Source organism: Sebastes umbrosus, chromosome 7, assembly GCF_015220745.1.
Source record: "Sebastes umbrosus isolate fSebUmb1 chromosome 7, fSebUmb1.pri, whole genome shotgun sequence".
Classification (NCBI taxonomy): Eukaryota; Metazoa; Chordata; class Actinopteri; order Perciformes; family Sebastidae; genus Sebastes; species Sebastes umbrosus.
In genome coordinates this window covers 4,601,877-4,624,684 of record NC_051275.1, presented here as the reverse complement: position 1 = coordinate 4,624,684, position 22,808 = coordinate 4,601,877, and the positions used below count along the sequence as shown (strand labels likewise).

General features: G+C 40.6%; 1 protein-coding gene across 1 annotated transcript in view; it reads left to right on the top strand.

Moving 5' to 3' along the window:
- gbe1b (glucan (1,4-alpha-), branching enzyme 1b) overlaps positions 1 to 22,808 on the top strand; it is a 99,888-nt gene that overhangs the window by 25,810 nt on the left and 51,270 nt on the right. Inside the window, exons 6-10 of the mRNA XM_037774866.1 lie at positions 785 to 875; positions 3,939 to 4,148; positions 13,587 to 13,702; positions 16,745 to 16,872; positions 17,166 to 17,264. Of these exons, the coding sequence (XP_037630794.1) occupies positions 785 to 875; positions 3,939 to 4,148; positions 13,587 to 13,702; positions 16,745 to 16,872; positions 17,166 to 17,264 (644 nt within the window). The remainder of the gene's footprint in view (positions 1 to 784; positions 876 to 3,938; positions 4,149 to 13,586; positions 13,703 to 16,744; positions 16,873 to 17,165; positions 17,265 to 22,808) is intronic.

The window sequence follows — 22,808 nt, the reverse complement described above, 5'->3', positions numbered from 1 at the left end:
AGGAAAATGAGTTTATCCAAATAGACAGGATGTAATGCTCTCAGTAAAGAAGCAGCAGCATGTCAGGATGCATTGTATCATGCTATCATACATATTAAAACACGTTTTTCTGATAATACATAATTTAGTGGTTTACCCATGGCTAATATCTGAAGTATATACATCAGTTAGACCAGGGGTAGGCAACCTTAAGGTGGCATGCAGTAGTAGTAGGGTGCTCTTTCATCCGCATGCCAAATTTCTGTCTTCACAGCCATTGGCAGTTGCGCTGCCTGTTATTCACGGTAGTTTGATACATTTTTTTCCCCACCCACATTCTGCGAAGACCCGCCCTACTCTGCCTCTGTCTGGCTAGTACTCGTTGCCTTCTTCGCAGAATTTGCGAAGTTTATTGCTGATGAACAAGATTGATGGAAAGTTGGTAGGGATAATGATTTCAGCTCAGATGTGGATGTTTTCACAAGGATGGCAGCCTTTGTGTATAATGCTATCATATATAATTTCAATATCCTGATTATGGGAGAAACATTTTTTTTTTTTTTTTTAAATGTTCCTATGCCTATATGGATGGAATAAAATTACAGATCCGTTGGAGATTCAAATTTAGATGTGGTGTCATAATTAAATTTAATGTTGATATGGCACACTGTTTAACATGAAAATGTATCACATCATCAAGGTTGCCGACCGCTGAGTTAGACAAAGTTAGTTCAATAATCTGGAAGGAAAGCCTTGAACACATGAAGAGTCTTTTCTGAAATAGCTTTTGTCCCTCTGTGTGCAGGTTACAACTGTATTCAGCTGATGGCGATCATGGAGCATGCCTACTATGCCAGCTTTGGATATCAGATTACGAGCTTCTTTGCTGCTTCCAGGTAAATGCTTGTCAATTTCAGAGTGTGATACAAAATATGTATTTTGTAAATAAACCTAACCCTTGATTGCAAAGCTGTCATGTTGAAAAAAACAAACAGTGCAAAGCATTTAAAGTGATAATCTCTGTGGTTTTCATTATAAAAAACGCCTTCATTCAGCTCCTTCAGTCCTCGTTTTTTCAGCATTATGCTGCATTCACATGGAATCAGGTAGAAGGGAGACGGCAAACCGGATATCATGACGCAAGCAGGACGGTAAAATAAGTTGAGGCTGGCAGAGAATACCGGCAACTGTAACAGTAGATGGCATTGCCGTTGAAATATTTAAACTTTTTGCCGTCCTCCATGATGGAATTTAAAACCGGATGTTATGTAGATTCCTCACACTGGAAAAATATGTTTAAAGGTCCCATATTATAAAAAGTGAGATTTTCATGTTTTTTTTATTATAAAGTAGGCTTAAGTCCTATATAAATACTGTGAAAGTATCGAAACGCTCTATCCACAGGGAAATACACACACAGCCCGTATTCAGAAATTCTTCATTTGAAACAAGCTGTCAGGATTTTTGTCCATTTGTGATGTCACAAATATACAATATTTAGACCATTACACAGTTTTAAACGTAAACAATCTAAATGCGTCCCAGTATATTCCTGGTTTCAGTGTATGGGAATAACATCTACTGACAGGAAGTACACATGGACCAAAGCTGTTGCCTAGCAACACAATTCTGTTGCAATCCCATCGCAATTCCATTGAAATGTGCTAAAATGGAGCATTTAAGACAGAGGATAAATACAGGCATATTCAGGCAGGCAGTGTGAGGAAAATAAAAGTGTTTTTTGAACATTACAGCGTGTAAACATGTCCTAGTAGAAACACAAAATACAAGTATGATCCTGAAAATGAGTATAATATGGGACCTTTAAATTTGCAATATAATATTACGGGAAAGCTGCATTTTATTGCTGCAGGCACTGCTAGAATAATTCCATAAAATGTATTTTATCCCATCACCATAGCAACATACCGTCATGCATGTTTCGTTTTACCGTCCTGCCATTCCGTCAGACTGTTTGTTTGTTTTTCCCCGTGCCGTCCAGAAGGTGTTGTCCGTCCGCCATCTGCCGTCTGTCTGATTCCAAGTGAACGCAGCATTAGTCATTCAATTTATTTGCATTCTGTAATTACCCGTGTGTATTGTAGTTTTTCATTGCTAGTGGCGGAGTCCGCCATCCCTGCGCTGGAATCAAGTGATTCAGAAGAAATGATGCATGCACATATTGAAAGTGATGAAGCCAGTCTGCATTTCACGTTATGTGGAAGGCAACATTCAATCATGAGTTTAATATCACCATGCCAGAACTAGACATTGTTTACGGTCTTCTTTAGTCTGCTTTATTGATACAACGTGATGCTATGAATCCTTTCAGCTCAACCAGGACTGAAATCTTAAAGATTATAACTGAAAGGCATATTTTTTATTTGCAGTGTGTCACATGTCGCTTACACCACTTTGCCTGTCACTTGCAGTATCTGCCCTTTTAATATGAATAGTTTTAGAGAAGTTGGTGTTTATTTGGAGGGTTGAATGAGTAACTTCACACCAAGGTTAGGAAGTCTGACACCAGCAATAATCTCTCTGTAAATACATTTGCTGTTAATCCAGAGAGTGGAGGGAGTCTGAGATAAAGGTGGACTAGTCGCACTATTTATCTTCTCTCAGAGATGCCTCCTAGAGTAGAGCCTAAACCCAAAGTGTAATGTATATAGTGTAATTTCACCCATGATCGATCTCTCAGTGTCATTTAAAACCTGAGCGGTCGAATACCGGGAAGCGGGGTAATGCTGCCGCTATGTGTCCTGTTTTGCAAGGAAGCTGATGTAATGATAGCTGGAAGGACAGACGGGACGTTATTGGACAATATGAGGAGTGTACACAAAGATATGTGTTTGTATATGGAGGTGTGTGTATATACATTCATACAGTTACTCTGTGGAGTGTTCTGTCAGTTAAACAGTGTCTTCTTTATGACCTTTTAAATGGTATTAAAGGAGTGTAGACGTGATATAATATACTAAATCTACCCACTGACTAAATTCTACAGTGTTTTTAGAATGGATGATCTTTAGACAAATGATCTGAGAAGGAGATTATGTTTGTGTAATAGTATACTGCTCAATAGCCTTGTGGTTATTGGAATCACAAACAACAACATTGTAATGCAAATATAAATTCAGCGTGTGCCCTTGGACTTCCTCTTAAATTGTAGGCCTGTTGTCACTGTGATGCTAATTTAAGGACAAAAAATGCAAAGCTAAGGACATTTTTGTTCATGGTCATCACCTTGCACTAGTCACAGACCAGGTTTATTTTTGGGGGAGGGGAGGAGGTTAAGGTCTGGTATTTGGGTTGGGCATTAGAAATAGACTGGGAGGACAGTTGGTCCATTCTACCTCTAAGTGGCGTGTTGAAATTAAAAGCAACACGGCACGCAGCCGCCACGTGCTCCTGACGTTGGTAGTGTGTCCACCACTAAGGTCATTTTGACATTAGGACTTAATTTTCTAGTTGTGTGGTTGCAGATTGCAACTGAGTACCCCTCCACTCACTCCTCCCTTTCCAAGACTGCAGTAGCGTGAGCCGGCGAGTACAAAACTATGGCAACGCGGTTCGCCTCGCTCAGAGGCCGTCCTTACCATAATAACACTACTATGTAAAAACACGAAAGGCTCTCTATAGAGCCGTTGTTTGGTTTGTCCGTTCTGGGCTACTGTAGCAACATGGCGGTGCAACATGACGGACTCTGTGAAGAGGACCCGCTCCCAATGTAGATATGAAGGTCTCATTCTAAGCTAACGCAAACACGATTCTTAGTTTCAGGTGAATCATGAAAACACAGTTATGAATATAATATTCCATTTCTGCTAATAGATCCCCCCAAAATCCTACACAGTGTTCCTTTAAGTTTAGACCATTAAATAGTAAGGGTTTAGGACTAATACATATCTGTGTGTGTGTGTGTGTGTGTGTGTGTGTGTGTGTGTGTGTGTTTATAGTCGATACGGTACCCCGGATGAGCTGAAGGAGATGATAGACGTGGCTCATTCGATGGGCATCGTGGTGCTGCTGGATGTCGTTCACAGCCACGCCTCCCAGAACGTCGAGGACGGCCTGAACCGCTTCGACGGCTCCGACTCCTGCTTCTTCCACTCTCCACCCAGAGGGGAGCACAAGCAGTGGGGCAGCCGCCTCTTCAACTACTCCAGGTACCAACTGTTAAGTCCTGTACCTCATCTTCCTGTTTGTATAAATGCATCACTCTGCAGTGTACTGTATGTGTGGATCTGGCTCACGTGCATAGATTGAAAGGATGTATTTTTAAAGAAATTAAAATATGTTTATCGATTGAACGAGAAATCTTCTCATGCTGCCACCTACAGTACCTCAAGGATCATTTGTTGTCATTGTACATCACACGGTTGCACAATGAAATGCATTTGTTGTCCCTTTATGGTACATAAGAAAAACAAAAATTAAATCAAAAGAGTATTTTATGGTGGAGTGTGGAGGATGAGTTGATGAGTCTCGCAGCCTGAGGAGAGAAGCTGCTCTGTAGTCTGGTGGTATGGCAGCAGATACTTGTCTGTCGCTTGCCAGACGGCAGCAGGGTGAACAGGCTGTGGCTGGGCTGGGTATAAACAACACAAACTGTTTCCTTTTAGCATCAAGTTTTAGTGTTGAGATTATTGGCATCAAAATATTGTGCGATGATGAACAACATATTTGTGCATTGATGGTTAAAACATGAAGTCAAGTCATACATGTTTACCTTTGGAAAACAGGGCTGATAAATGAGCACTATAGTTTTTAGGGGTTCTGAATTGAAAGGAAAAATGTAAAAGAGACTGATAAATGAGGCCAAATGGGAGCTGACATAGCACTCTTTATATTTCCTCAGACTATCTGATGCAGCGTGATGTGTTGAAGGTCAAAAGCAAGACATGATCTCAAAATGACAGATTACATCTCTCACCAAAACGGCCTGTTTCACCGTTAATCTGATATTCCTACGGCGTAGAACGGCCCATTAATGGTGAATGTAAGTTTCCTCAAATGCTCTTGATTTTACCCTTTCCACATTTAGCCAGACAGGTGTTGAATTTTAATGCATTATGAGTAATGATTTGAGGTTACAGCGTTGGCAGGTTTTTGGTAACGTTCATATATTCGGCTAATTGCAAAAGTGTCGAGGAAGAACATGAAAGGTCTTAAGTTGACATGCTGTGCTGGTGCTTAGCGAACACCAAAACTATTGCTTGGTGTTGTTGTAGGCCCTGTTAATTAAGTGTCTCTCCTCTCGCCTCTGTATCCGGAAAATGATCCCAGCGCACATTAAAGAGGAACAGGCACCGGCGAGTCTATCAAATGCTTTTTTTGAACTCGCTTTTAATAAGTGTGCGTCCGTGTGCAGCGGTTTCCAATACATTATACAATGTTTAGTGTCAGGCATGCGGGCTATAATAAGAGAACAAGGTTCTTCTTTCATTACTTATTGAACTCTCCTCATATCCGGAGCACTCATTAGACACGGTGCAGACATATGCCGCGGCTGGGAGGCATATGAGGAGTCATTTGTAAAAGCCCAAAGGAGCTCGGCAATGTCACAGCCGGTTCATTTGTCTTCTCTGCCTCTCACAGGTTGTTTGGACGTGTCGTTTGTGTCAAGCTTTTCTGCTGCTCCCTTTGGAAGGAAATGAACCTCAATGGCAAGCCGTGATCCCGGTGTGAAACACGGGGCTGTTTTTAATCAAGCAGCGCCGCTATCAGCCATCACACTCCGACCATGATGTTCTTATTAGGTTGACAGAAGCTGACTGATACCGGCTATCGGGAGCAAAGATATATTTTCCCCGTCGCTGCCTCTTCGGCTCCGATTCCACTTCTGCATCTTTATCAAAGAGCACTTCTTAGTTTGTTTCTCTTCAACTTTTGCTCATAAAGCATTCAGCTCAGTCTGAATGCTGTTTAGATAGATGCCTGCTATCTAATTGTTAACTTGAGTCAAACGCGTCTGAGGACGCACACATGCTGCAGACGGCTGCCCTTGCTGCTGACACTTCCGCTGGTGTGTGTCAGGAGGTTGTTGGCATCTCTTTATTGAAAGCAGCTTGTACTTCTGTTTACTTAATAGTTCAATCATATGAATACCGGTAGTTTGAGTATAATGGAGGGAAAGGTGCCTTGAGCTGAAACGTTCCAAATGCCCTTGAAGCATCAAAGGATTATTTTTCTTATATATCAGCTGACCTGATCTGATAAAGACTTTTTTAAACTGTGAAACTTCTTTATTTGGAGTGATGGACTGAACATTCTCACTGTTCTCAATGTGATAAGCAGAAACAAACGAGGAGATATCCGCGTTATTTGTAAGCCGCTGTTTCCTTCATAAACCTTTTCAAAGACGGGGAAAGTCACCTTGAGACGGTGACCGAGTGAATGGAGCCCAGTGGTTGGGCGTGTAGGGGGCTGGCAGCCGGAGAAGCCGAGCCTTTTTCTGCAGATCAGGGCCTTCAGATGTGAGAGTTCTAAGAAGCTTGATGTGGGCTTGTTCTGTAATCCCCCTACCTCTCTCAGGATCATTTGCATCCATTTTTCATCAATCTTTGTGTGAATTCTTAAGATATGAAAACTAGGCCCAGGGCCAGGATTTTGAAAAACTCTTTTTAACTCTTCTCCGTGCTCTCACGCTGAGACATCGGCCCCGTGTTTGAGGACCAAGGAGCAATAATTCTTTCTTTGACAAGATTATTCTACGCGTGTCTTTTTTTTTTATTGCGTTCAAATAATTGTTAATGATGTGTGCATGGGGCAATATAAATAGTGAATATTTCTGTGCCTCTGTGCTGCCATTGATCCTAAATGAATGAGGACAAAAGATAGCTTCTAGACATTCACTGAATGAGATTAGCACTGCTCGGGTTGTAAGTATATTCTACAGCATGAGAGCTCATGTAATGTAGGTTCTCTGATGTATAATATAGTGATAAATCCATTGATCAGCATATGTCTTTTTTTAATCCATGTACTGTCACTTCCATGAAAATCATCTTATAGGTTTCATCACTACGAGCTACTGTCATGTATAATATTTCAGTCTTTCTTTCACAGCACACTTACACGGGCCTTTTTTGTTTTTAAGGAGAACAAATTATGGAACAGATCTTTTTTTCCTAAGCCTGACTTTTGACAGTGTGAGATCTGTTTCCATCTTCATTATCAGCTGTTGGGCTTACAGCTAAACAGCCTTTAAATTGTGAAATTCTAAAATAACACAACTGTACACAAGGGAAGACATGTAGGGAAGCATCCTGCTGAGAAATGACAGGTTTTTATTTTAAAGAAACAGAGCAGAAACCATCACGAAAGAAACTCCAAAAATCCATCTCTACCTCCCTGTGGAGCATTTCTGTTTTTACATACTTGGGCCAACTTTGGGCTACTGTCTGATCAATCGATAAACTCACACTTGAAATGTCAACTCAGTCCAAATTTCAGTATTTAGTACCCATGAGTTATTTCCCCCTGGCCCATCAAGTCACACAGCGAGGGGGAAAAGCTGTTTTTCCCCTCTGGTGAGCTCCGGCTAATGAGCTCAGCTCAGCTGTAGGTGTGCGTGGTGGCTGGGTGGAGCTGCCTGTAGTGCTTCCAGTAGGTGCTGGATGGAGCCAGTGGGTGGGAACATAGCAGCTCTGCACCGTCATGCCCCTCAGCCCCTTCAAACTATCCCAGGAAAGTACCATGGCACTAATAAGTGCAGTCAGTTTTCATGTGAAATGAAATGTGTAATCTACCTTTTTAAATACACATTTTATAGTATGTAGATTGCAGAGAAAATACATTTCTAGGTGTTAACAGAAAATGTATTTACTGTTTTATTCAGTTATTTAATAAAGGAACAGTGTGTAACATTTCAGGGGATCTAAATGGAATATAATATTCATAACTATGTTTTCATTAGTGTATGAGACCTTCATATCTACATAGGGAGCGGGTCCTCTTCACGGAGTCTGCCATGCTACTCCGCCACATTTCTACAGTAGCCCAGAACGGAGAGAGCCTTTCATGTTTTTACGTTACTTGAAGGTCACCGTAGTTCTCCGACACGCTTATGAAACTGTGCTAACGTGAGTCGCAGAGTGCTAAACCGTGGTACCGCCAGCCGCCGTCTCCATAGCTGCAAAAGTAGTGTTATTATGGTAAGGATGACCTCTGAGTGAGGCCAATGACGTCACTACGGTTTGTCACTCGGTGACTCACGTTACCGTAGTCTTGGAAAGGGAGGAGTGAGTGTAGGGGTATTCAGTTGGTTGCAATCTGCAACCATACCACTAGATGCCACCAAATCCTACACACTGTACCTTTAAGAGCCAAAGTTGAGTCATTCATTTACTCATTCAGAGTCAATTTTGCTCTTTCACATGATACTTACTAAGAGATGAGTATTTATTTAGTATTACAATTCGGGCTGTCAGTCAATTAAAATATTTAATTGCGATTAATCGCAAATTAATCACACATTTTTTATCTGTTCAAATGTACCTTATAAGGATATTTTTCAAGTATTTAATATTCTTATCAACATGGGAGTGGGCAAATATGCTGCTTTATGCAAATGTATGTATATATTTATTATTGGACACCAATTAACGACACCAAACAATGACAGATATTGTCCAGAAACCCTCACAGGTACTGCATTTAGCATAAAAAATATGCTCAAATCATAACATGGCAAACTGCAGCCCAACAGACAACAACAACTGTCAGTGTGTCAGTGTGCTGACTTGACTATGACTTGCCCCAAACTGCATGAGATTATCATAAAGTGGGCATGTCTGTAAAGGGGAGACTCGTGGGTACCCATAGAACCCATTTTCATTCACATATCTTGAGGTCAGAGGTCAAGGGACCCCTTTTGAAAATGGCCATGATAGTTTTTCCTCGCCAAATTTTAGCGTAACTTTGAAGCGTTATTTAGCCTCATTTGCTTAGTATGACATGGTTGGTACCAATCGATGAAGACAAAATAGAAAATAGCAGTGAGCACGTCTCCAAATCCTGAACAGTATCGGATGCCAGGTAGTGGTAAGAACAGAATACCAGGCCAGGTTTGGAACTGGCCTGGTATTCTAATACTAACCAATATGTTAGGAAATGGTGTCTGCTGGCCCACCTCTTTTTGTAATTAACCAATGCCAAGTGGTTAGCGCATCGTAATACATGTCGGTAATGTTTTCCAGCCAGGTAGGTATAATCGCTAGCTATAATATACACGATTTCTTTGCCAGAGTGGTCATAGCATTTAAATTAAAAGTTGAGTGATCATTCCTGAGAACATTCACCTTCAGAGATATATCCTGCCACTACTAAAATATGGTCCACTGGAGAGGACTCCAATGGGGCACGATTGGCCTGCCACACTGCAATTTAATTCTGAAAGCAGCAAGTACAAGGTGATGCTAATTACAGGTTGCCGAACATACAAACAGTCTCACAGGCGGCAGAGTATCCCTCCCAGGATGCCAGGCAAAAGCAGCTAGCTGCCAGGAAGCCTAAAGAATGCCAGACAAATGGCAGATATCTGACACAAAGCACAGCAATACAGGGACAGTCTGTCAGGCAGCTAGATGAGAGTTTACCCTGCGAGGCAGCCAGCATCACCAGACTGCCTGGAGGGCTGCTTAACAATGTGGTACCAAGTATAAAGACGTGTCTGTTACACGTGTCCAGCACAGAGCACACATTTAGCATTTTAAGACGCGCACATTGCTGATTGACTAATTGTTTTACTGGACGTGTTTGATGAAAGAATCTGACGACTAAACATGATTCAAATGTAGTCACAAAAGTAAAAAATATCAGGCAACATCAGCATGTCATATCCTTCAGGAATCTGCGGTGCATATGTGTATTTAATGTACCGACAAGCTGGGTGAATAATTCCATGATTGAATAAATAAATAAATCAAGCCTCAACCCAGAAATATGAATTTATTGCAGGTGTCACTCCTGTCAATTCCTCTGTCCTGGACGCATTAATGGCTTCAGGGATTGGGGAAAAGTTTGAAATGCGTCAAATGAGCCACCTTATTTGTCCTTTTTGGTCCAACAAATGCATGCCATCCATCAGGCTGTCGAGCGTCGTTGTTTGAGCATCACACTTCCTCGTGGAATGACCTGTCAGCTTCTTAAATTTATTTGGTCTTATCTGCGACTTACCTGTGATGTTGTGAAAACAGGGACTTAAATCTTTCTCTCCGCCGTCATGACAAGTTGCCTTGACCCCCTTATGCAAAATTGAAGAAGCACGACATGTTTCGATATCTGCTCTGCTTGCAGCCGAACACAAATACCACAATATGGGTCGCAGTCATGTTCGGCCGGAGGAGGAAATAAGCTCTGATAAGGAGCAACTAAGCATGAAGCTGATTCTGTTGTTTGAATTGACTTGTAGCGACGTTTGTAGCGGTGTGTTCTCGCAGGTAAAACAACAACACACATGATAGATGACCTTATCGTACTCTAGAAGCAGCAATATTAGAGCTTCAGTCTATTAGTGCTCCCTAAGCAGGTTTCACTGTCATTGCTGAGCTTTAGCATGAGGACAGTGTAATATGCAATTTGCTTTTGTATTAACACCACGGGCCGAGTGATAACTTCATTGAACTGCATAGATAAGCGGCGTACTGCATCGGTTATAGAGATCTAACTTTCCCACTGTAATTGGACCTGATGATGAATGGCATTGTGGGTCCTAATGTGGCAGTATGGTTTCATCTCGGGCCTCTGGCTCTCACTGGCTATTATCTCCATCCCGTGAGGATACATTGTGTCTGAGCCTTTGTTGGCTCTGCGCAGTGGAGTGGAGGACCTAATCTATTTATCACAGGGTCTGCGTGACCACCCAGCCAGGCTGCTATATCGGATCATACCGGGCTCCCTTGTGCTCTTCCTCAAGGGAAGGAGGGAAGCGCCGATGTAACATGCGGCTTCACACCTGTCAAACAGTGCTGAGGTTGGTCATCCCGGAGGAATGGAGCACAGAAGGCAACGCATTTAAATGTATTTTTGTGTCATGGCCAAAAATATCTGGGATGTTGCCGTAGAGGATGCGATCCTCAGCATTTAGTGTCGGAGCATTCAGGGGATGAGTCAATTAAAAGGGGAGGTGTTATTGAGAAGAAGAATTCAAAGTCTAGTGTTTGGATGGATTTTTGGACTTTGAGATGTTATTGAAGCGTTGTCGAAGCGTGAATCTGGGACTCCTCGCCGCTTCAACGACTTTCTGACATGATGAAATTGCATCATTGAAGCAAAACATGTTGAACCGCCCCGCAGTGTGTGGCGTCGCAACTGAAAAAAAAAAAGAAATTCAATGTCTAACTTTTCTAATTCAGGGTCTGAATCAGGTTTGTGTTTTTGTTTTTAGTGCATTTAATGAACATAATTTCCCACAAGCCCCAGACCATTGTAAGTAAGACTTCACCGCCTGGACATGTTAGGTTATCCTCTAGTGTTTTGTATGCTGTTGTTTTTTAGAATTCTTTTTTCTTTCTTTTTTTTACTTTGTATCAGAGGTGTGGACTCAAGTCACATGGGTTGGACTCGAGTTGATGACTTTGACTCGACAAAATAGAAAGACTTACAACTCGACTGAGACTTTAACACCTTGTTGCCTTTTGACTTGAAAATACTTGATACCTTCCCCCAAGCCCAAATCTTAAAAAGTGTATTATTTAAAAAGTGACGAAGACGATCAACTGCCCGGTACCGGAGGTAACGCTGACAGCGTTTGAGATGTTGGTTTATTTACTTTTTAAAAGATCTTTTATAGATTTGTTTTGGAAGATGATTTACTCATGGGGGGAAATAAATGAACTGAACTGAACAAACTGAATTTCTATCTTTTGTTGTTTATTGCTGAAAAGCTGTGTTTTTTGTAGAACACTGGACTCTTCATTTTTGATGAATATTATTGGGACTTGCATTTGATTATCTTACACTTAATTCCCCCGATCTACTTTGTCCGAACCAATCTGACAGCATCCAATCAAGTTGCAGGAGAAAAACCATGAAGAACTAACGTTACTGAGTGCCAGTTGTCGCCAGTTACTCTGATGTTAAAATGACATTACATTTGGTGAAGAGTGCATTATGACTTGTTTAGGACTTGGGACTTGACTCAGGACTTGAGTGCAAAGACTTGAGACTTACTTGTGACTTGGTCCCACCTTTGCTTTTTATTTATTGACTAAATTAAACCGTACATGAACTTTGTTCTCCAAGATACAAAATCATTGCATCATACAATATCAATGAATAAGACAAAGAAGATGCCGTAACATTATCATCATATTTAATCCAAAAGCAATACTTTTATGTGATCTTTAAATTGTTGACGAATGAATTGACTTTGTAGAAATCATGAAGGGTCCAGTTAATAATAGCAAGTGGTGCTGTAGATAGACCCAGGACATTGGCTCTGTAGGGTATGGAAGGGAGGGGGGCAGGGCCTGCAGTTCTGACAGCCACTTCATAGACATACTGTACCATAAATACCAACTTCTCACAAAAATAGAAAATAGCTTTCTAGGTATGGTCACATCCAGGTACATATCAGAGTGTACAGAGAGCATCTGAGTGGTGAATTTCAGCCTAAGCAGAGACAGCAGCTCACATGTAATCAGTGGCATGGATGTGTCATTCGCCTCACATCCACTGAGTTTTACTGCTGCTTTCCAGCATGCCATCCGTGTGTACAGTGTTTTCATTTGGTGCTCATTACGCACACCGCGTAGAGGCAACCAAATCTTGAGTTTTAACTGACGTTTCCATAGCAACACGCCACTGAATGGGAAGAGGTGAGGTTGCGTAGTGTACTTTGCCTTGAGTGGCTGCTCAGATCCAGATGACTCTCCCATCGCTCAGTCGGGAAACGGGGGCCGGGGCCGTTTATGGAATCCACCTCCTCCAGCCTCCACCAACATAGTCCAGCCAACAGGTGCAGAGAATGTTTGCATGCTTTGTAGTAACACCATGGGAAAACAAAGCCCAGCCGCAAGTTACACTTTCATATTCAGATAGTTTGTTGGCTTCACCCATTTTTTTTCTGGAGTATTCGCCCTCTCGCTTGTAGGACAGAGGAGCTGGTCATACGTTGGAAGATGGAAGCCAAAGCTAGTAGAAGCGTATGATTTATTTCATCCTCCGGACAGGGAACTCAATTCCTCCTGCATGGTGTTTGTTTACCCAAGTGTAGCATGAAATCCTATCAGTCCAAATACGCGGGGATGGGCCCGGCTATGCTAAACGCTTGCCCAGTGGTCATGCAAGTGGTCTGATGGAAATCGGAAAACTTTGCTGTGAACTGTAAGCCCCTGATTTCTCATCCTGACAAGCGGATACGTGAAAGACGGCGTCTCCTCTACGGCGTAGTTAATGAAAACACCATCTCCTGTCACTGACACTCCATCTCCTACATAATGGAGCTTTGGTTATCAATATGTGAATGTCCTGTAGCGGTGAAAATTAATCTCTGGTGCCTAAAGTGCATGATGAGATGTGTGAATAATTCACAGCTTCTTGTTTATCTGACCTTGAATGTGTGTGTGTGTGTGTGTGTGTGTGTTTGTGTGTTTTGCTAGCTGGGAAGTGCTGCGGTTCCTGCTGTCAAACCTGCGCTGGTGGATGGAGGAATACAGCTTTGACGGCTTCAGATTTGACGGTGTTACCTCTATGCTGTACCATCACCATGGTATCGGTAAGGCTGGTCTGTGTGCATCTCGTATTTCAGTGTGTGTAAAGCATGTCATCCTCCCCTCCTTTGAAACCCACAGTGCAGTCAGTATGCACCACAGACTCCACAAGCTTAAAGGATAATAAGGCCAATAGGAGTTTAGTTGAGAAGTCTGACTGATCCCAGCCATCATGTGGTGGAATTTCTCATCAAAAAAGTTTTTTTTCTTATTTTAAACACACAAGGCCACAATAGTGTAAGTGTTCGCTAACGAATTAACCTGTGTCTAAACATGAAAATGTTCAAAAGGCTCGGGATAAAAAAACATTTCCCAAATGATGTTTTATAAATAAATAGCTGAGTGAAACAGTAAAAAGTTAAGTACTCACAGGGGAGACCTGCCTGATTGAAAACATGTTCCTCTACACGATTTCAAATGAGGTCAACCTTCTGACTGAAGTGTTTAATTTCACATGCTACAATGTTGTCTGATTGGATGGATTTTAGCAGTTATTCAGTGAGGAGAGCCAATTAAATCAAGCAATGATTTCATGCTTTTCAGTGGATCAACAGTTGTTAAGAAACAACGACTACGTTTACATGCGGGTTTTGCTCTTATTCTGAAAAGGACAATTTTCTTACTAAGCTGTTTACATGACTAATAAAAATTAATTTTACACTAATATTCCTGTTGTGCATACTCCGATTAATGCAACTGGTGGCGGTCTTGTTCAACCGGGCAAACACAGCCTCCCTCCTTCATTCCTTCAACCACCTCCTTGAAAAGGTCGGCGTTGTGATATTTGCACATATCCAAAAACCTGTTGATATCCAAGTCTTTCATAATGTTTAACAGTAGGTGTGTTGCTCCTTCTTTTCTTTTTGGGCATGCATTTTTTTGCAAACTGTCTGCTAGTCGGTTTGTGTACAACGCACAGAGCTGATAATGTGTCGCAAACTGCCGTTAAAAACCCCAAATGAGACGCATATTCCAAATGCGCTGAACACATGTCCAAAGACTGCTCATAAACCTGAATAATATCAGCATATCCCACATGTCTTAATGGAAAATGCTCCATTCAGAATAAGGCCTAATTCAGAATATCCAAATGGAATATGCTGTTTACATGACCAGTATTAAATTTGGAATATGGTCATAATCAGATTAATAGTGGAATATTTATTTTGCACGTAAACATAGTCAGTGTGGCAGCAAAAGGTGGGATAGAGGACTTGTTAATGTTTACACAGATGTAAACAATTTACTGTACATGTTCAGCATTGCAATTGTTTTATGCGCAAGGAAATGCACTCAACACACGTGTGTCAGGCCTTCTGGATGCACAAGATGCATTTGCTGCAATGGAGACTAAATGTCCACCTTAAAAAAAACCAACTTCAAATCTAATTACACAAACCAAAAAATAATATCTACATTGTGAATAATGTTTCGAGGGAAACATATTTTGTCAAGGATTAGGTTTGTTTTTGACTTATGGCAAATACGTTTGATAGTAATGATAGTCCGCGTAGGGAGGTGGTCGGGGTGGCAGATGGGTCAAACAAACACAGGACTTTCATCCAGCAGACCCGAATGAAACTAAAAGTCAACATTCACTTTTTGAAATTTATGTCTGTAGCTTAAAGGGATGGTTCGGGTGTTTTGAAGTGGGGTTGTATGAGGTACTTATCCATGGTAGGTACATTACTTGCAGTAGATGACGGTCTAGAAACAGACCGCAATACAGTGCTGTGGACGGGGATGGCAGTAAAACATATTTTAGCCACCTTAAAGAAAGGCTCACCTAAAAAAATAATAATAATATTCGTTTAAGTTTACGCTATATTTAGAATATTTCCGACAGCGAACTGAACTGAAAGTGAAAAGTATCTATGTTGTTTTTGTCATCTGAGCCTGTTGTCTTTGGAGAGAGCATACTGTAGATAAGTTTCACTTTCAGTTCAGTTCCTAAAATCAATACCCGGGCTTGATAAGTCCTGGGACCCTGAAAGTAACCGTGTTTATTTCCATTGAATAAGAGTGCATTTATACATTAACCATCATTGTGGCATCTCTTCATAAACCACAGTGAAGGTGTCAATAAATAAATAATAAATAAGTTCTATGATTCTTAATTACAAAAGTTCTGATCAGTCAAGAATAGACATGGTTTTATATATTAATAACTATTACAGACTGTGGGCTAAAACACACTAATTCTCCTATACAATAATTCACTACATGTTTACAATCAGGCAGGCAAACTCATTATAATACGCAATAATTAAGATCAGTGTATATGATGGAATAGTAGCATTAGAATGTGCCAGAGGTCATTAAATTTGGGCTTTTATAAAAAAAAAAGATTCTCCGGGGGGGCATGCCCCAGGACCCCCCTTAGCTGGCCACTGTTTCACACTAGCTGGCTACTCCATATCCTTGTGGAAAGCCCTGATCGGGGGCTCACAAAATTAAAAGCCAGGGTACAGAGAGAACAAGAAAATGAAAGGATCAGAGAGGCAATGACCAAATTTCTGGAGAAGCAGCAGGTATGACAGGCGAAGCTGAACGTAAAAAGATGAGGAGCTAAGCAGACTATAAAACCATTCTTAAAGCTAGAGTGAAGATACTGGTATCATATGAAACTGGGTGACCTGGAGTCGGGGTGGATGAGGGGCCCAATTTGGAAAGTCTGTCCCCCTGCTCATAATTCCTAATGGCTGGCCTGGCTATCACACAGCTTGCTATGTTAATAATATGTTATTATGAATCTCTTTGAATATCCTACAAGTAGTTGTAGGGGCTACTTTACGTTCTCTAAAGTGGCATCTTACTGTGTGGCTCATATACTTGTGAGCAGATAATGAGTCAATGACAGAGGTCCCTGTACTAAACTGAATGAGTATTATATTACATTACATATATGTCTTAACGTTACGGACCGTTCAGAGAGAAAGTTCTGAAGTAAAACAGTAGCAGCAGCACTTAAAAACCAACCTGAGGAATGGTCTGAGTCTGAGTGGAAAACATGATGAGTGTTGACTGTGTGGGTGTTGACTCCTCAGGCACGGGCTTCTCAGGGGACTACAGTGAGTACTTTGGCCTACAGGTGGACGAAGACTCTTTGGTCTACCTAATGCTCGCCAATCACATCCTTCATACCCTTTATCCCGACTGCATCACTGTTGCCGAGGTAAAAACACACTCTACAACACACCTTACTTTGTAGTGACACTGCCCACAGCTATTTTTAATTAAAAGCACTTATTAGTCAGGCAGAGCTTACTTACATATTCATTGATGTAATTAAGAAGTAATGCAAAAGGAAGCGGGATGTCACTCTTTCCTGGCCTGTGGTGGAGGATTTTCAGTCCTTAATAAATGTGAGTTGTGGAGTGGTATTGATGTGATCTACTGGGAAAGAAACCTGTGCACACACACACACAAAGGGAAAATGTGATATGAAATAGTGCGACTTCTCTGCAGGATGTGTCGGGGATGCCTGCTCTCTGCAGAGGAGTGGAGGAGGGAGGACTCGGTTTTGATTACCGACTGGCTATGGCCATTCCTGACAAGTGGATTCAGGTAGGATGATTTACTTTTCTTTAATCTACCGCTTTTTTGTGCCCTCGGTCTGTTTATTTGTTTTTTTACAGACTCTGTAGGCCTCTGCTCACACACAAACTTCTGTAGGAGCCGCAAATAAATACAGCAGAGAGGAAAGTGAAAGCAGCTCCAAACAGGGATGAAAGACAAAGGGAGTGACAGGGCATGTTAGGAGCCATTAAACACAGTTGTGCTGTATTACAGCTGAGCCAAGCTTTTGAGTCTTTTAAGAAGCTTTCAAGTGTAAAACTAGTCTAGCAGTATAGTGACACAAGGATCATGCCCCGTATTCTCCTGGAGGAACCTGCACACTGTTGTACTTAAATGGACAAGGAGGCTTAATACACCTGGAAACTAGTAACCCTCAACATTATCAACTGACTTGTGAAAGTTAGGAGTGCACTAGACATGCTTATATACTTAGAATATAAGAACTTTTTTTCACATATGCTTGTACAATGCACTCAGTGACAATGCACATAATTATAATCAGAACAGAATATTCCTTTTTGTGAAGCTTATAATGTTCAATATATTGTTGACTGTGTCAGAGAGGTATATATTTACTGTAGCCCCTATATTTTCTGACATCATCACCCCCCAAAAAATCCAAATCCTCAAATAAAATCCTTAATTTTAATAAAGTGATTCAGCGACTCAGAAATGAGTTGGTCTTTTTTTTTTTTTTTTACTAAATCAACTTTCTTTAATGAATATAACAGTTTTGTTAACATAAAAAAAGGACAACCCACTCAACCCACTGAGCTGCAGCCAAATCCCCCCGTAAATAACACGATGACGACTTGCAGATGCAGCTACATAATGTGATTTTTTTTAAATGACTTTCAGATTCAAGATACTTTATTGTTATTGTAGACATACAACGGAATTACGCTTCGTAACTTCAGTGAGCAGCAGCAGCATAAAAACAAGACAATAAGAACAAGAAGGATAAAAACCCCATAATAAAAGATGAGTTGCAGTCCTCTGTATCGAACCCCCCCCCCCAGTGACAGGGGACAAGCAGACTGTGATCTGGATGGGTTGGGTCATGACTGATGTTGACTTCATTCATTTACTATAATAGTGTTACAGCCAAAATAACTGAATGTGGTCCTCAACATTTTTTTAAATAATTCTATATTCAAACTTCCGTATGAATTGTCCAGTAAGTGTGTTATTATGATGTTAATTATACATGTGCATATCTAATTTTGACAACATCAGAGGAGACAAATCCTGGCGCAACCCCTGTGATCTTTGGCGCCCCCCTAAGGGGGGGGGGCCTGGACCCCAGGTTGGAAACCACTGATACTGTATAATGTATAGACAACAAACTGAACCAAGTTATGAATTCATTTACACATTGATAATATTCCATATTGATTGCTTGCTGTTCTATTGTAGGAAATTTAAATGTTCTTGCACCTCCCAGAGTTGAAACAGCTCAAAGTGCTTTGCATAAAATTATATTAAAAGACTATTAAAATACAACAAAACTGTGTAGAATAATTACATAAAAAAATGTTTAATTAAGCCCCAAACAGACCACTGACTGTGAGGACTTAGAAGGATTACAGTGATGATAAAATGTTATTTGCAATATTCTATATCCATGAAACAATAAATATGCTTCGAATCATAATGTCACATTTACAAATGTAAACAGGTCACATGGATTTTTCTGTGGTTTATAGTCTGCTCCTGTGTTTTGTTTTTTTTCCACCCGAGCAGCAAGTTTTTCTTTTATCAAAGTGAGGAAGGTCTTTCTAAAGCACTGCTAATTTATTTTTCTTTTTTTCTCCCCCTCCTTAATCCTACCTGCTGTGTGAATAGGAAGGTCATTATTTATCCCTTCAAACACAGTGTTATGAATAAATGATGGAAGCGACATAATTGTTATTGAAAATAAAAGCAATAAAAGCGAAAGGAGGACAAGCTTTCATAATGTTAACTTAAAGGTCATCTAGTCACCGATCCAAGCTGAAATTTCTTTTGTGCCGATTTTTTTTTTCTCAAGTGGAGCATCTGAATAGGCTGGTAGTCACCTTTACATTTCACTGTGATTCATTATTCAGTCTGAAACGTCTGTCCTTGGGGTAGCTTTACATGGTGTCAAAGCAAAGGTTATTTTTCTGTTTGAATTCAATGCTCTGTTAATTTCTCCCAACCGCTTAGGCAATCTGAATAGTTGAAGATCAGAGACACTGCTCTCCTAACAACAAACCCTCGTCCCAGCAGGTTTATCGCCCTCCACTCATTTCAGCCATAATGAATTCAAGAAGAAAAGGGTCAATTATTTCCACTCTAACAGTAAGCTGTGAAGAAATATAGAAAATGTAATTTTAAATTGAAATGATTGGAATTTCCATGAATAAATTTCATGAAATGGCAACAGAGCATGACAGTTTATACCTAGTCCTAAAATCCAGACGTTCATTGAGTTCCCTCGCCAGATCTCTGATGCTTTTTCCATGCATTATATATATAAATATACGCATTCATTTGTGGGGATGATTAACAAATTGAAAAATGATTTTGTGTGTGTGTGTGTGTGTGTGTGTGTGTGTGTGTGTGTGTGTGTGTGTGTGTGTGTGTGTGTGTGTGTGTGTGTGTGTGTGTGTGTGTGAGTGCGTGCGTGCGTGCGTGCGTGCGTGCGTGCGTGCGTGCGTGCGTGCGTGCGTGCGTGCGTGTGCGCGCGTGTATATCATCAGTCTTTATTTATCTCAGTGCTTGTTGTCTTCAAGGCAGAAATTCCATTGAAATCATAAAAACGCTGAATGGAGATTTGTCATGTTGCTCTACAAAGAGACATACTTGCTCTACTTTAAGGTTTAATATGACTTTGGAAACTTTAAGTCAAAATGGACAAGCTTCAACTAGAAATAGGAGATGAGGGTGACAAAGAAAAAAGAAGGTTTAAAATGGCGTAGAGATGGTGTGAGATGTTTTTGCTCTTTCAAACAACCTTACCATCGTGTCTGTTTTTTTTTTTTAATTTCAATTCTACTTCCATTAGTCCTGCTGTAGTAGTAGTAGAGTAAAAATGATTCGACATATTAACCACATTGTCTTTTAATTTTAGGTTTGGTTGTACACTACTGAGGAAAAGCTTGTTTGGAAGAGTGAAGCCTTGTGGGTAAATGCCCTTTTGGGAAGACCAGTTTTCTTGCCTACTGTCAGAGTTTAACAGTTTATCCATGTTTCCTCAACGTTACCATCAGTCATGCTGTACAGCGTAAGGTGCAGCTCTTTGCTCTGCTCTCTTCCAGACAAAATGTAGCTAATGTGTACTCAAACAGTAGAACGTACAGAAAAATACCCACTGAAGTACAAGACATTGAACAGCATCCACTCTGGCAGGAAGAACACATACAGAAAGAATGGTTTATTTATGGATGTTAATCCTCTGAGACCCACAATAGACCCGTTTGTGTGTTTTTTAGGGGATAGTGGGGGGGTGGGGGTCTTCAGCGGGAGATAGCGGGTCAACAGTAGATGTCACATAGAAGTGGTGTATGTCATCTGAAAGCTGGGAGCCTGAGAGTAATTGAGGTGCAGCTCAGCACTGTGTGTCAAGTTGTTCTAGTCATAAAATAGAAATAAACATGAATTAATTAATTAATTAATTAATTAAAATAAATTGTAAAAATGTATAAGGGCTTTTCACTATGTCAAATGGCTACTATGGGGACTAATATCATCACAGATGATGAATCTAATTGAGCTCAACTTTACAGTAATACCCAATTTATGCAATTCCAAGACTGTTTAGGGACCCCAGTATGCAAAAATATTCAAACACGTCATTTTCAGAATAGGCGAAAATAACACGTTCACACTGCATTCAAACAACTGCATGGTTTTTGCCCCAAACTGCATGTGATTATCATAAAGTGGGCATGTCTGTAAAGTGGAGACTCGTGGGTACCCATAGAACCCATTTTCATTCACATATCTGGAGGTCAGAGGTCAAGGGACCCCTTTGAAAATGGCCATGCCAGTTTTTCCTCACCAAAATGTATCCTAACTTTGGAGCGTTATTTGGCCTCCTTCACAACAAGCTAGCATGACACAGTTGGTACCGATGGATTTTCTAGTTTTATATGATATCATATGATATCTGTACCTTCACTCAACTGAACCTGCTACAGCCTCTGAAAGACAGTAAAGTCAGGCGATCCCGTGGGTCTGAGGGGGTTAAGTGTTCAGGACTTATATACTGTATATTCATAATATGCTGATAACATTATGTGAAATGAAAACATTGCTTCACAAATATCCTATGTATTGCAGCAATGATTGTTAAAGTTAGAAAACTCACTTATAAGGATTGCCAGTCTTATTTACTCTCAAAGATATTGTTTCATTAAATACCTTTTACCATATTATCATTTTATGGTAGCTCAAAATAGCAGCGTTGATAACCTTTAATACTGTAAATATTAGTTAAAAGCACATACAACATTTTACAGAAAACCTTCTCCCTGCTCTTCATATTTAATTCTTAAAATGAATACATAATTGACACTAACATTTTTGTGGGGAAAACGTGGCAGACTTAAAGGTCTTAATTATGGAAGAAGTCATTTTTTTTTCTCCTATAAACCTCACATTATGATTTAAACTGATAGACATGTATGTCATAAAAATCTATATGAATTAGAGTTTTAACACCATATTCAGCTTTTAAAATACATCATTACCTGGGTCAACAAATAATAAGAAAATGAACATGACGTCAGTGATGTCATTTTAAGATAATTCATCCTCACAGTATTTAGGTAAGATGATAACAAAAAACAGTAACTTGAATAGCAGAGAGACTTAACTTTTATATTTAATATCACTGCTAAAATTGAAGGAGTACATGACTAATCATTACCAGCGCACGTAATAACACCACGGAATGATCTGTGACCACCCGGCGCTGCCTCAGACTGGATGGGAAACTCTGGGCCGCCAAATATTCTCCGTCCTTCCACAACAAGTGTTGAAGCACCCTTTAGCTCGCCACTTCAGCCCAAACTGCCACTGTGAAAGTACTTAATGGCCCACAATGGGAAAACATTGTTTATAACTGTGCAGCCATCAGGTATGAAAGTCCATAACTGTGTGGTGTTGAAGCCGAGTAGCACAGGCAGAGTGCATGCATACTCAGAGATACCAATCCAGAGATACATAAATGTATTTCCTTATATCGGAACATTGCTGTCTGCTCTGATGGCACCGACACTGTGCATGCCGTACATGTGCAGACTTGCTCTCAGAAAGCTTCCTGTTTTTTGGAGCAATGTTTGTCTCTTCTGGAGAACGCGGATAGATTTACTGTACTTGGGATGAGTACATAACTCATCATTTATTTTCCTGATCCCCCTTGGTGTTTCCTCCAAGCCTGTATTAGTAAAAAATGCCACAATGTTTTATGAAATCAGCAAGTATTACATTTGTAGGAAAGCAGACGAGCAGCAGGTTATCTCTGGGGATGTGTCTGTCTGTTTGAGTTGGCTGGAATGTGGATGG